We start from the raw sequence: 12,447 nt of genomic DNA on the forward strand, positions 1-12,447 counted from the left end.
CCCTCTGACAGTGCAGCACTCCCTCAGTACTCACCCTCCGACATTGCAGCACTCCCTCAGTACTGACCCTCTGACAGTGCAGCACTCCCTCAGTACTGACCCTCTGACAGTGCAGCACTCCCTCAGTACTGCCCCTCTTACAGTGCAGCACTCCCTCAGCACTGACCCTCTGACAGTGCAGCACTCCCTCAGTACTGACCCTCTGACAGTGCAGCACTCCCTCAGTACTGACCCTCTGACAGTGCAGCACTCCCTCAGTACTGACCCTCCGACAGTGCAGCACTCCCTCAGTACTGACCCTCTGACAGTGCAGCACTCCCTCAGTACTGACCGTCTGACAGTGCAGCACTCCCTCAGTACTGACCCTCTGACAGTGCTGCACTCCCTCAGCACTGACTCTCTGACAGTGCAGCACTCCCTCAGTACTGACCATCTGACAGTTCAGTACTCCCTCAGTACTGACGCTCTGACAGTGCAGCACTCCCTCAGTACTGACCCTCTGACAGTGCAGCACTCCCTCAGTACTGACCCTCTGACAGTGAAGCACTTCCTCAGTACTGACCCTCTGACAGTGAAGCACTTCCTCAGTACTGACCCTCTGACAGTGCAGCAATCCCTCAGTACTGCCCCTCTGACAGTGCAGCACTCCCTCAGCACTGACCATCTGACAGTGCGGCACTCCCTCAGTACTGACCCTCTGACAGTGCAGCACTCCCTCAGTACTGAACCTCTGACAGTGCGGCACTCCCTCAGTGTTGACCCTCTGACAGTGCAGCACTGCCTCAGTACTGACCCTCCGACAGTGCAGCACTCCCTCAGTACTGACCCTCTGACAGTGCAGCACTCCCTCAGCACTGACCCTCTGACAGTGCGGCACTCCCTCAGCACTGACTCTCTGACAGTGCGGCACTCCCTCAGTACTGACACTCTGACAGTGTGGCACTTCCTCAGCACTGACCCTCTGACAGTGCAGCACTCCCTCAGTACTGACCTTCTGACAGTGCAGCACTCCCTCAGCAATGTCCCTCTGACAGTGCAGCACTCCCTCAGTACTGACCCTCCGACAGTGCAGCACTCCCTCAGTACTGACCCTCTGACAGTGCAGCACTCCCTCAGCAATGTCCCTCTGACAGTGCAGCACTCCCTCAGTACTGACCCTCCGACAGTGCAGCACTCCCTCAGTACTGACACTCTGACAGTGTGGCACTCCCTCAGTACTGACACTCTGACAGTGTGGCACTCCCTCAGTACTGACCCTCTGACAGTGCAGCACTCCCTCAGTACTGACGCTCCGACAGTGCAGCACTCCCTCAGTACTGACACTCTGACAGTGCAGCACTCCCTCAGTACTGACTCTCTGACAGTGCAGCACTCCCTCAGTACTGACCCTCTGACAGTGCAGCACTCCCTCAGTACTGACCCTCTGACAGTGCAGCACTCCCTCAGTACTGACCCTCTGACGGTGCAGCACTCCCTCAGTACTGACCATCTGACAGTGCAGCACTCCCTCAGTACTGACCCTCTGACAGTGTGGCACTCCCTCAGTACTGACCCTCTGACAGTGCGGCACTCCCTCAGTATTGACCCTCTGACAGTGCAGCACTCCCTCAGTACTGACCCTCTGACAGTGCAGCACTCCCTCAGTACTGACCCTCTGACAGTGCAGCACTCCCTCAGTACTGACCCTCTGACAGTGCAGCACTCCCTCAGTACTGACCCTCCGACAGTGCGGCACTCTCTCAGTCCTGACCCTCTGACAGTGCAGCACTCCCTCAGTACTGACTCTCTGACAGTGCAGCACTCCCTCAGTACTGACCCTCCGACAGTGCGGCACTCCCTCAGTACTGACCCTCTGACAGTGCAGTACTCCCTCAGTACTGACCCTCTGACAGTGCAGCACTCCCTCAGTACTGACCCTCTGACAGTGCAGTACTCCCTCAGTACTGACCCTCTGACAGTGCAGTACTCCCTCAGTACTGACCCTCTGACAGTGCAGCACTCCCTCAGTACTGACCCTCCGACAGTGCGGCACTCTCTCAGTCCTGACCCTCTGACAGTGCAGCACTCCCTCAGTACTGACTCTCTGACAGTGCAGCACTCCCTCAGTACTGACCCTCCGACAGTGCGGCACTCCCTCAGTACTGACCCTCTGACAGTGCAGTACTCCCTCAGTACTGACCCTCTGACAGTGCAGCACTCCCTCAGTACTGACCCTCTGACAGTGCAGTACTCCCTCAGTACTGACCCTCTGACAGTGCAGCACTCCCTCAGTACTGACCCTCTGACAGTGCAGTACTCCCTCAGTACTGACCCTCTGACAGTGCAGTACTCCCTCAGTACTCACCCACGCTCCCCTGGGTCTGCGTTTGGGGTGAATGGTGCTGGGTGGGTGGGGGTATGTTTGTGGGAGAGGGTGGGGGGGTTTAGAGCTCGGGGCCACTCACTGGTTTGTCACCTGGCTCTCCCCATAGTGCCATCCGTCCCTCTCCTCGGGGACCAGGAGGGTGATGATGTCGTTCTCTCGGAAAGTCAGGAGCGTCTCGTTCCCTCCAGCCTGGTGGGAGAAGACAGCCCGGACACAGGGCTGTTCGATTCGGAGCGTGGCTGGAGCCCTCGTGAGGGTCTCGTGTTCCCCTGCGGAGAAACCAAACACACATCAACCTCAAAATGCGTCTCATTCCCCCATCCCTCCCTCTCTCTCTCTAACCCAGGGATCACTGGACAGGGATCAGGAGCAGGAACCCTGGCTGAGTCTGGGAATGAGTTAACTTGCTGTCGTACCGGCCCTCGAGTGTCGCTGCTCCTGACGCGTTCCAGTGCGCGAGGGAAGCGTGTTGCTGGTGGATTCGGCAGGTTTTGGAGGTGGCAGCAGGGTGGAATTTGAAGTTTTGGAGGGACTGAGGTTCTTTGACACTCTGAGTGGGACAAACTCCATGGATTTCCGTTTATTCATCTCTCCATTAGCAACGGGAAGCAATTCCGGCGGACTCAATACCTGTGCCTACAGAACCAAAATTGGGAAACAGGCAAAGACAGAAGGGATTAGTTCATGGTTTTCTCATCTCCCCTCGGTACCCACCCACCCTCACCCACAAGGTCAGAGAGACCCCCGTCTCCCCTCGGTACCCACCCACCCTCACCCACAAGGTCAGAGAGACCCCCGTCTCCCCTCGGTACCCGCCCACCCTCACCCACAGGGTCAGAGAGACTACCGTCTCCCCTCGGTACCCACCCACCCTCACCCACAGGGTCAGAGAGACTCCCGTCTCCCCTCGGTACCCACCCACCCTCACCCACAGGGTCAGAGAGACTCCCGTCTCCCCTCGGTACCCACCCACCCTCACCCACAGGGTCAGAGAGACCCCCGTCTCCCCTCGGTACCCACCCACCCTCACCCACAGGGTCAGAGAGACTCCCGTCTCCCCTCGGTACCCACCCACCCTCACCCACAGGGTCAGAGAGACTCCCGTCTCCCCTCGGTACCCACCCACCCTCACCCACAGGGTCAGAGAGACCCCCGTCTCCCCTCGGTACCCACCCACCCTCACCCACAGGGTCAGAGAGACTACCGTCTCCCCTCGGTACCCACCCACCCTCACCCACAGGGTCAGAGAGACTACCGTCTCCCCTCGGTACCCACCCACCCTCACCCACAGGGTCAGAGAGACCCCTGTCTCCCCTCGGTACCCACCCACCCTCACCCACAGGGTCAGAGAGACCCCTGTCTCCCCTCGGTACCCACCCACCCTCACCCACAGGCGGACCGAGCTCAGTGCCGCACAGGATATAATCTGAGTGAACCTTACTCACATGGCCGGGGGTAAGACTATTGCCCCCCAGCTGCTCGGTGGGCACCCCGAGGGTCTTGTCAGGTGCTCTGGCCTCAGTGAGGGCTCCAGCACTGCTGGTGGCTGTCTGTTTGGCAAGGGTCAGTGCTCGCTCAGGGATACAGCTGGGGTCCGAGCAAGCACTCTGCCAGCTCAACAGCTTGTGGCTCAGGAGCTCCTTCACCTGCAGGAGGGAGTCAGAGAGAGAGAGAAAGAGAGAGAGAGATCAAATATCCACAGCACGGGATTAGATAGAGAGTAAAGCTCCCTCTACACTGTCCCCATCAAACACTCCCAGGACAGGTACAGCACGGGGTTAGATACAGAGTAAATCTCCCTCTACACTGTCCCCATCAAACACTCCCAGGACAGGTACAGCACGGGGTTGGATACAGAGTAAAGATCCATCTACACTGTCCACATCAAACACTCCCAGGACAGGTACAGCACGGGGTTAGATACAGAGTAAAGCTTCCTCTACACTGTCCCCATCAAACACTCCCAGGACAGGTACAGCACAGGGTTAGATACAGAGTAAATCTCCCTCTACACTGTCCCCATCAAACACTCCCAGGACAGGTACAGCACGGGGTTAGATACAGAGTAAATCTCCCTCTACACTGTCCCCATCAAACACTCCCAGGACATGTACAGCACGGGGTTAGATACAGAGTAAATCTCCCTCTACACCGTCCCCATCAAACACTCCCAGGACAGGTACAGCACGGGGTTAGATACAGAGTAAATCTCCCTCTACACTGTCCCCATCAAACACTCCCAGGACAGGTACAGCACGGTGTCTATAATCAAACATCTCCAGGAGACTTACTGCATGATATTAGGGTTGTGTCAGGGTGACTGTTTAAGGGTCAGTGTCAGGGTGACTGTTTAAGGGTCAGTGTCAGGGTGACTGTTTAAGGGTTTGTTTCAGGGTGACTGTTTAAGGGTTTGTGTCAGGGTGACTGTTTAAGTGTCAGTGTCAATGTGATTGTTTAAAGGTCAGTGTCAAGGTGACTGTTTAAGTGTCAGTGTCAAGGTGTCTGTTTAAGGGTCAGTGTCAAGGTGACTGTTTAAGGGTCAGTGTCAGGGTGACTGTTTAAGGGTCAGTGTCAGGGTGACTGTTTAAGGGTCAGTGTCAATGTGATTGTTTAAGGGTCAGTGTCAAGGTGACTGTTTAAGGGTCAGTGTCAGGGTGACTGTTTAAGGGTTTGTGTCAGGGTAACTGTTTAAGGGTCAGTGTCAGGGTTACTGTTTAAGTGTCAGTGTTAGAGTGACTGCTTAAGGGTTTGTGTTAGGGTGACTGTTTAAGGGTTAGGTTCATGAATGTGTTAGGTTTGGTTAAGGATTATGATTAGGTTTAGGTTTAGGGTTAGGGGTAGTGATAGTGTTTAGGTTTGGCGTTGGGTTAGGCTTAGGTTTAGGCTTCAGATTAAAGTTAGCATTAGGTTTAGCGTTAGGGTTAAGGTTATGGTGGCTATTTACTGGTTAGGGTTAGGGTTTGGGGTAAATTTAGAGTTAGGGTGGACATTTACGGGTTAGGGATTGGTGTTAGCATTGGGATATGGGGTTAGAGTTAGGGTTAGTTTTAGGGTTAGGGATAGGGTTAGGGTTAGGGTTAGTTTTAGGGTTAGGGTTAGTTTTGGAGGTAGGGATAGGGTTAGGGTTAGGGTTAGAGTTAGGGTTAGGGTTAGTGTTAGGGTTAGTGTTAGGGTTAGTGTTAGAGTTAGGGTTAGTGTTAGAGTCAGGGATAGGGTTAGTGTTAGGGTTAGAGTTAGTGTTATAGTTAGTGTTAGGGTTAGGGTTAGAGTTAGAGTTAGAGTTAGGGTTAGGGTTAGGGTTAGTGTTAGGGTTAGTGTTAGAGTTAGGGTTAGTGTTAGAGTTAGGGTTAGTGTTAGAGTCAGGGATAGGGTTAGTGTTAGGGTTAGAGTTAGTGTTATAGTTAGTGTTAGGGTTAGGGTTAGGGTTAGTGTTAGGGTTAGTGTTAGAGTTAGGGTTAGTGTTAGAGTTAGTGTTAGTGTTACAGTCAGGGATAGGGTTAGTGTTAGGGTTAGAGTTAGTGTTAGGGTTAGGGTTAGAGTTAGATTAGGGTTAGTGTTAGAGTTAGGGTTAGGGTCAGGGTTAGGGTTAGGGTTAGAGTTAGGGTTAGGGTTAGGGTTAGCGTTAGCGTTCAGTGTTAGGGGGTTAGGTATTACGGATAGGCTTAGGGTTAGTGTTAAAATTAGGGTTAAGGTTAGGGTTAGGGTTAGAGTTAGTGTCAGATTTAGGGTTAGGGCTAGGGTTAGGTTAGGCTAGGGTTAGGTTTAGAGTTAGGGTCAGTGTTAGGGCTGGGGTAATGGTTAGGGTTGGGGTTTGGTTTATGGTTTGGGGTTAGAGTTAGGGTTAGGGTTAGGGTTAGGGTGTGGTTGGGTTTGGGTATAGGGTTAGTTTTAGGGTTAGGGTCAGGGTTAGGGTTAAGATTAGGTTTATGGTTAGGCTTAGGGTTAGGGTTCGGGCTAGGGTTAGGGTTGGTGTTGTGATTAGGGCTAGTGTTAGGTTTAGAGTTAGGGTTGGGTTTTGGGTTAGGGTTTGGGTTTAGAGTTAGGGTTAGAGTGAGGGTTGGGGTTGGGTTTGTGTTTGGAGTTAGGGTTAGGGTTAGGGTTTGCATTAGTTTGAGGGTTAAGGTTAAGGTTAGGCTTAAGTTTATGGTTAGGATTAATGTTAGGGTTAGGGTTAGTGTTGGTGTTGGTGTTGGGGTTAGGGTTACTGTTAGGGTTAGGGTTAGGGTTAGGGTTAGTTTTTGTGTTGGGGTTAGGGCTAGGGTTAGGTTTAGAGTTAGGGTTGGATTTTGGGTTAGGGTTAGTGTTAGAGATAGGGTTAGGATTAGGTTTAGGGTTAGGGTTAGGGTTAGGGTTAGGGTTAGGGTCAGGGTTAGGGATAGAGTTTAGGGTTAGGTTTAGGGTTAGCGTTAGCGTTCGAGGTTAAGGGCTTAGGTATTAGGGATAGGGTTAGTTTTAGAGTTAAAATTACGGTTAGTGTTAGGGTTAGGATTAGAGTTAGGGTTAGGGTTAGGGTTAGGGTTAGGGTTAGGGTTAAGGTTATGGTTAGCGTAAGAGTTAGGGTTAGGGTTAGGGTTAAGGTTATGGTTAGGGTAAGAGTTAGGGTTAGTGTTAGGCTAAGGATTAGGCTTAGGGTTAGGGCTAGAGTTAGGGCTAGAGTTAGGTTTAGGGTTAGGCTTAGGGTTAGGGTTAGGGTTAGTGTTAGGGTTAGGGCTAGAGTTAGGTTTAGGGTTCGGATTAGGGTTACTGTTAGGGCCAGAGTTAGGGTTAGGGTCAGTGTTAGGATTAGGGTTAGGTTTAGTGTTAGGGTTAGGTTTAGGGTTAGGGCTAGGGTTAGGGCTAGAGTTAGGGTTAGCCTTAGGGTTAGGGTTAGGGTTAGGGTTAGGGTTAGGATTAGGTTGAGCGTTAGCGTTAGGGTTAGGGTCAGAGTCAGAGTTAGGGTTAGGGTTAGGGTCAGAGTTAGGGTTAGGGTAAGGATTAGGGGTTAGGTTTAGGTTTAGGGTTAGGGTTAGGTTTAGGGTCAGGGTCTGAGTTAAGGTTAGGGTTATGGTAAGGATTAGGGGTTAGGGTTAGGGTTAGCGTTAGGGTTAGGGTTAGGGTTAGCCTTAGCGTTAGGGTTAGGGTTAGGGTCAGTGTCAAGGTCAGGGTTAGGGTTAGGGTTAGGGTTAGGGTTAGTGTTAGGTTAGGGTTAGGGTTAGGGTTAGGGTTAGGGTTAGCCTTAGCGTTAGGGTTAGGGTTAGGGTCAGTGTCATGGTCACGGTTAGGGTTAGGGTCCGCATTAGGGTTAGGGTTAGGGCTAGTGTTAGAGTCAGGGTTAGGGTTAGGGTTAGGGTTAGGGTTAGGGTTAGGGTCAGGGTCAGTGTCAGGGTCAGGGTTAGGGTTAGGGTCAGGGTCAGGGTTAGGGTTAGGTTTAGGGTCAGTGTTAGGAATGCGTTAGGGTTACGGTTAGGGTTAGGGTTAGGGTTAGGGTTAGGGTTAGGTTTAGGGTCAGTGTTAGGAATGTGTTAGGGTTACGGTTAGGGTTAGGGGTTATGGTTAGGGTTAGGGCTAGGGATTAGGTTTAGGGTTAGGGATGGGTTAGGGTCATGGAGGGGTCATGGTTAGTGTTAGGGCTGAGGTTAGGGTTATGTTCAGGGCTAGGAATGTGTTAGGGTCAGGGTTAGGGTTTAGGGTTAGGGTCAGGGTCAGGGCTAGGGATGTGTTAGGGTTAGGGTCAGGGTCAGGGTTCGGGTTTACGGTTAGGGTCAGGGTCAGGTTTAGTGATGTGTTAGGGTTCGGGTTAGGGTTATGGTTAGGGATGTGTTAGGGTTAGGGTTAGGGTTAAGGTTAGGGATGTGTTAGGGTTAGGGTCAGGGTCAGGGTTAGGGATGTGTTAGGGTTAGGATTAGGGTTAAGGTTAGGGTTAGGGTTAGGGTTAGGGTTAGGGTTAGGGTTAGGGTCAGGGTTAGGGTTGTGTTAGGGTTAGGGTTAGGGTTAGGGTTAGGGTTAGGGTCAGGGTTAGGGATGTGTTAGGGTTAGGGTTAGGGTTAAGGTTAGGGAGCGGACAGGGTTAGGGCTAGAGAGTTGTCAGTGTTAGGGTTAGGGTTAGGGGTTATGGTTAGGGTTAGGGTTAGGGTTAGGGTTAGGGTTAGGGTTAGGGTCAGTGTCAGGGTTAGGGATGTGTTAGGGTTAGGGTTAGGGTTAGGGTTAAGGTTAGGGTTAGGGTTAGGGTTAGGGTTAGGGTTAGGGTTAGGGTCAGGGTCAGGGTTAGGGATGTGTTAGGGTTAGGGTTAGGGTTAGGGTTAGGGTTAGGGTCAGGGTCAGGGTTAGGGATGTGTTAGGGTTAGGGTTAGGGTTAAGGTTAGGGAGCGGACAGGGTTAGGGCTAGAGAGTTGTCAGTGTTAGGGTTAGGGTTAGGGGTTATGGTTAGGGTTCGGGCTTGGGTATAGGGTTAGGGTTAGGAATGGGTTAGGGTCAGGGAGGGGTCATGGTTAGTGTAAGGGCTGAGGTTAGGTTTAGGATCAGGGTTAGGGATAGGGTTAGGGTTAGGGTTAGGGTTAGGGTTAGGGTTATATTAGGGTTAGGGTTAGGGTTGGGATTGGGGTTTGGGTCAGGTTTGGGATTAGGGTTAGGGTTAGTTTTAGTGGGTTAGAGTTAGGGTTAGGTCTAGGGGTTAGTGTTCAGGTTAGGTTCAGGTTCAGGGTCAGGGTAAGGTTTAGGGTAAGGTTTAGGGTTAGGGTTAGTGTTAGGGTTAGGGTTAGGGTTAGGGGTTAGGGTTAGGGTTAGGGTTAGGATTATGGTTAGGGTTAGGGTTAGGGTTAGGGTTGGTGTTGGGGTTAGGGCTACCGTCACGGTTAGGGTTAGGGTTAGGGTTAGGGTTAGGGGTTAGGGTTAGGGTTAGTGTTAGGGTTAGGGTTAGGGTTAGGATTAGGGTTAGGGTTTAGGGTTAGGGTTAGGGTTAGGGTTAGGGTTAGGGTTAGGGTTAGGGTTAGGGTTGGTGTTGGGGTTAGGGCTAGGGTTAGGGTTAGGGTTAGGGTCAGGGTTAGGGTTAGTGTTAGGGTTAGGGTTGGTGTTGGGGTTAGGGCTAGGGTTAGGGTTAGGGTTAGCCTCAGCGTTAGTTTTAGGGTTAGGGTTAGAGTTACGATTAGGTTTATGGTTAGGGTTAGGGTTAGAGTTAGGGTTAGGGTTAGGGTTAGATTTAGGGTTAGGGTTAGGGTTAGGGTTAGGGTTAGGGTTAGGCCTAGGGTTAGGTTTAGTATTAGGGGTTAGAGTTAGGGTTAGAGTTAGGGTTAGTGTTAGGTTAGGGTTAGGGTTAGGGTTAGGGTTAGGGTTAGGGTTAGGGTTAGGGTTAACGTTATGGTTAGCGTAAGAGTTAGGGTTAGGGTTAGGGTTAAGGTTATGGTTAGGGTAAGAGTTAGGGTTAGTGTTAGCCTAAGGATTAGGCTTAGGGTTAGGGCTAGAGTTAGGGCTAGAGTTAGGTTTAGGGTTAGGCTTAGGTTTAGGGTTAGGGTTAGTGTTAGGGTTAGGGCTAGAGTTAGGTTTAGGGTTCGGATTAGGGTTACTGTTAGGGCCAGAGTTAGGGTTAGGGTCAGTGTTAGGATTAGGGTTAGGTTTAGTGTTAGGGTTAGGTTTAGGGTTAGGGCTAGGGTTAGGGCTAGAGTTAGGGTTAGCCTTAGGGTTAGGGTTAGGGTTAGGGTTAGGGTCAGGGTCTGAGTTAAGGTTAGGGTTATGGTAAGGATTAGGGGTTAGGGTTAGGGTTAGCGTTAGGGTTAGGGTTAGGGTTAGCCTTAGCGTTAGGGTTAGGGTTAGGGTCAGTGTCAAGGTCAGGGTTAGGGTTTAGGGTTAGGGTTAGGGTTAGTGTTAGGTTAGGGTTAGGGTTAGGGTTAGGGTTAGGGTTAGCCTTAGCGTTAGGGTTAGGGTTAGGGTCAGTGTCATGGTCACGGTTAGGGTTAGGGTCCGCATTAGGGTTAGGGTTAGGGCTAGTGTTAGAGTCAGGGTTAGGGTTAGGGTTAGGGTTAGGGTTAGGGTTAGGGTCAGGGTCAGGGTCAGTGTCAGGGTCAGGGTTAGGGTTAGGGTCAGGGTCAGGGTTAGGGTTAGGTTTAGGGTCAGTGTTAGGAATGCGTTAGGGTTACGGTTAGGGTTAGGGTTAGGGTTAGCTTTAGGGTTAGGTTTAGGGTCAGTGTTAGGAATGTGTTAGGGTTACGGTTAGGGTTAGGGGTTATGGTTAGGGTTAGGGCTAGGGATTAGGTTTAGGGTTAGGGATGGGTTAGGGTCATGGAGGGGTCATGGTTAGTGTTAGGGCTGAGGTTAGGGTTATGGTCAGGGCTAGGAATGTGTTAGGGTCAGGGTTAGGGTTTAGGGTTAGGGTCAGGGTCAGGGCTAGGGATGTGTTAGGGTTAGGGTCAGGGTCAGGGTTCGGGTTTACGGTTAGGGTCAGGGTCAGGTTTAGTGATGTGTTAGGGTTCGGGTTAGGGTTATGGTTAGGGATGTGTTAGGGTTAGGGTTAGGGTTAAGGTTAGGGATGTGTTAGGGTTAGGGTCAGGGTCAGGGTTAGGGATGTGTTAGGGTTAGGATTAGGGTTAAGGTTAGGGTTAGGGTTAGGGTTAGGGTTAGGGTTAGGGTTAGGGTCAGGGTTAGGGTTGTGTTAGGGTTAGGGTTAGGGTTAGGGTTAGGGTTAGGGTCAGGGTTAGGGATGTGTTAGGGTTAGGGTTAGGGTTAAGGTTAGGGAGCGGACAGGGTTAGGGCTAGAGAGTTGTCAGTGTTAGGGTTAGGGTTAGGGGTTATGGTTAGGGTTAGGGTTAGGGTTAGGGTTAGGGTTAGGGTTAGGGTCAGGGTCAGGGTTAGGGATGTGTTAGGGTTAGGGTTAGGGTTAGGGTTAAGGTTAGGGTTAGGGTTAGGGTTAGGGTTAGGGTTAGGGTTAGGGTCAGGGTCAGGGTTAGGGATGTGTTAGGGTTAGGGTTAGGGTTAGGGTTAGGGTTAGGGTCAGGGTCAGGGTTAGGGATGTGTTAGGGTTAGGGTTAGGGTTAAGGTTAGGGAGCGGACAGGGTTAGGGCTAGAGAGTTGTCAGTGTTAGGGTTAGGGTTAGGGGTTATGGTTAGGGTTCGGGCTTGGGTATAGGGTTAGGGTTAGGGTTAGGAATGGGTTAGGGTCAGGGAGGGGTCATGGTTAGTGTAAGGGCTGAGGTTAGGTTTAGGATCAGGGTTAGGGATAGGGTTAGGGTTAGGGTTAGGGTTAGGGTTAGGGTTATATTAGGGTTAGGGTTAGGGTTGGGATTGGGGTTTGGGTCAGGTTTGGGATTAGGGTTAGGGTTAGTTTTAGTGGGTTAGAGTTAGGGTTAGGTCTAGGGGTTAGTGTTCAGGTTAGGTTCAGGTTCAGGGTCAGGGTAAGGTTTAGGGTAAGGTTTAGGGTTAGGGTTAGTGTTAGGGTTAGGGTTAGGGTTAGGGGTTAGGGTTAGGGTTAGGGTTAGGATTATGGTTAGGGTTCGGGTTAGGGTTAGGGTTGGTGTTGGGGTTAGGGCTACCGTCACGGTTAGGGTTAGGGTTAGGGTTAGGGTTAGGGGTTAGGGTTAGGGTTAGTGTTAGGGTTAGGGTTAGGGTTAGGATTAGGGTTAGGGTTTAGGGTTAGGGTTAGGGTTAGGGTTAGGGTTAGGGTTAGGGTTAGGGTTAGGGTTGGTGTTGGGGTTAGGGCTAGGGTTAGGGTTAGGGTTAGGTTCAGGGTTAGGGTTAGTGTTAGGGTTAGGGTTGGTGTTGGGGTTAGGGCTAGGGTTAGGGTTAGGGTTAGCCTCAGCGTTAGTTTTAGGGTTAGGGTTAGAGTTACGATTAGGTTTATGGTTAGGGTTAGGGTTAGAGTTAGGGTTAGGGTTAGGGTTAGATTTAGGGTTAGGGTTAGGGTTAGGGTTAGGGTTAGGGTTAGGCCTAGGGTTAGGTTTAGTATTAGGGGTTAGAGTTAGGGTTAGAGTTAGGGTTAGTGTTAGGTTTAGGGTTAGGGTTGGGGTTGGGTTTGGGTTTGGATTTAGGGTGAGGGTTAGGTTTAGTTTTAGGGTTAGGGTTAGTTTTAGGGCTAGTGTTAGGATTAGGGTTGGGGTTGGGTTTGGGTTTGGGCTTAGG

The 12,447-nt window shown here is 51.4% G+C and overlaps 1 protein-coding gene across 1 annotated transcript in view; it reads right to left on the reverse strand.

The window, feature by feature from the left end:
• LOC121275116 (brain-specific angiogenesis inhibitor 1-associated protein 2-like) overlaps positions 1-12,447 on the reverse strand; it is a 179,232-nt gene that overhangs the window by 12,776 nt on the left and 154,009 nt on the right. Inside the window, exons 8-10 of the mRNA XM_041182531.1 lie at positions 3,811-4,011; positions 2,782-3,001; positions 2,445-2,634 (exon numbers count right to left, since the gene is read on the reverse strand). Of these exons, the coding sequence (XP_041038465.1) occupies positions 2,445-2,634; positions 2,782-3,001; positions 3,811-4,011 (611 nt within the window). The remainder of the gene's footprint in view (positions 1-2,444; positions 2,635-2,781; positions 3,002-3,810; positions 4,012-12,447) is intronic.

Source organism: Carcharodon carcharias, unplaced genomic scaffold (genome assembly GCF_017639515.1).
Source record: "Carcharodon carcharias isolate sCarCar2 unplaced genomic scaffold, sCarCar2.pri scaff_468, whole genome shotgun sequence".
NCBI classification, from domain to species: Eukaryota; Metazoa; Chordata; class Chondrichthyes; order Lamniformes; family Lamnidae; genus Carcharodon; species Carcharodon carcharias.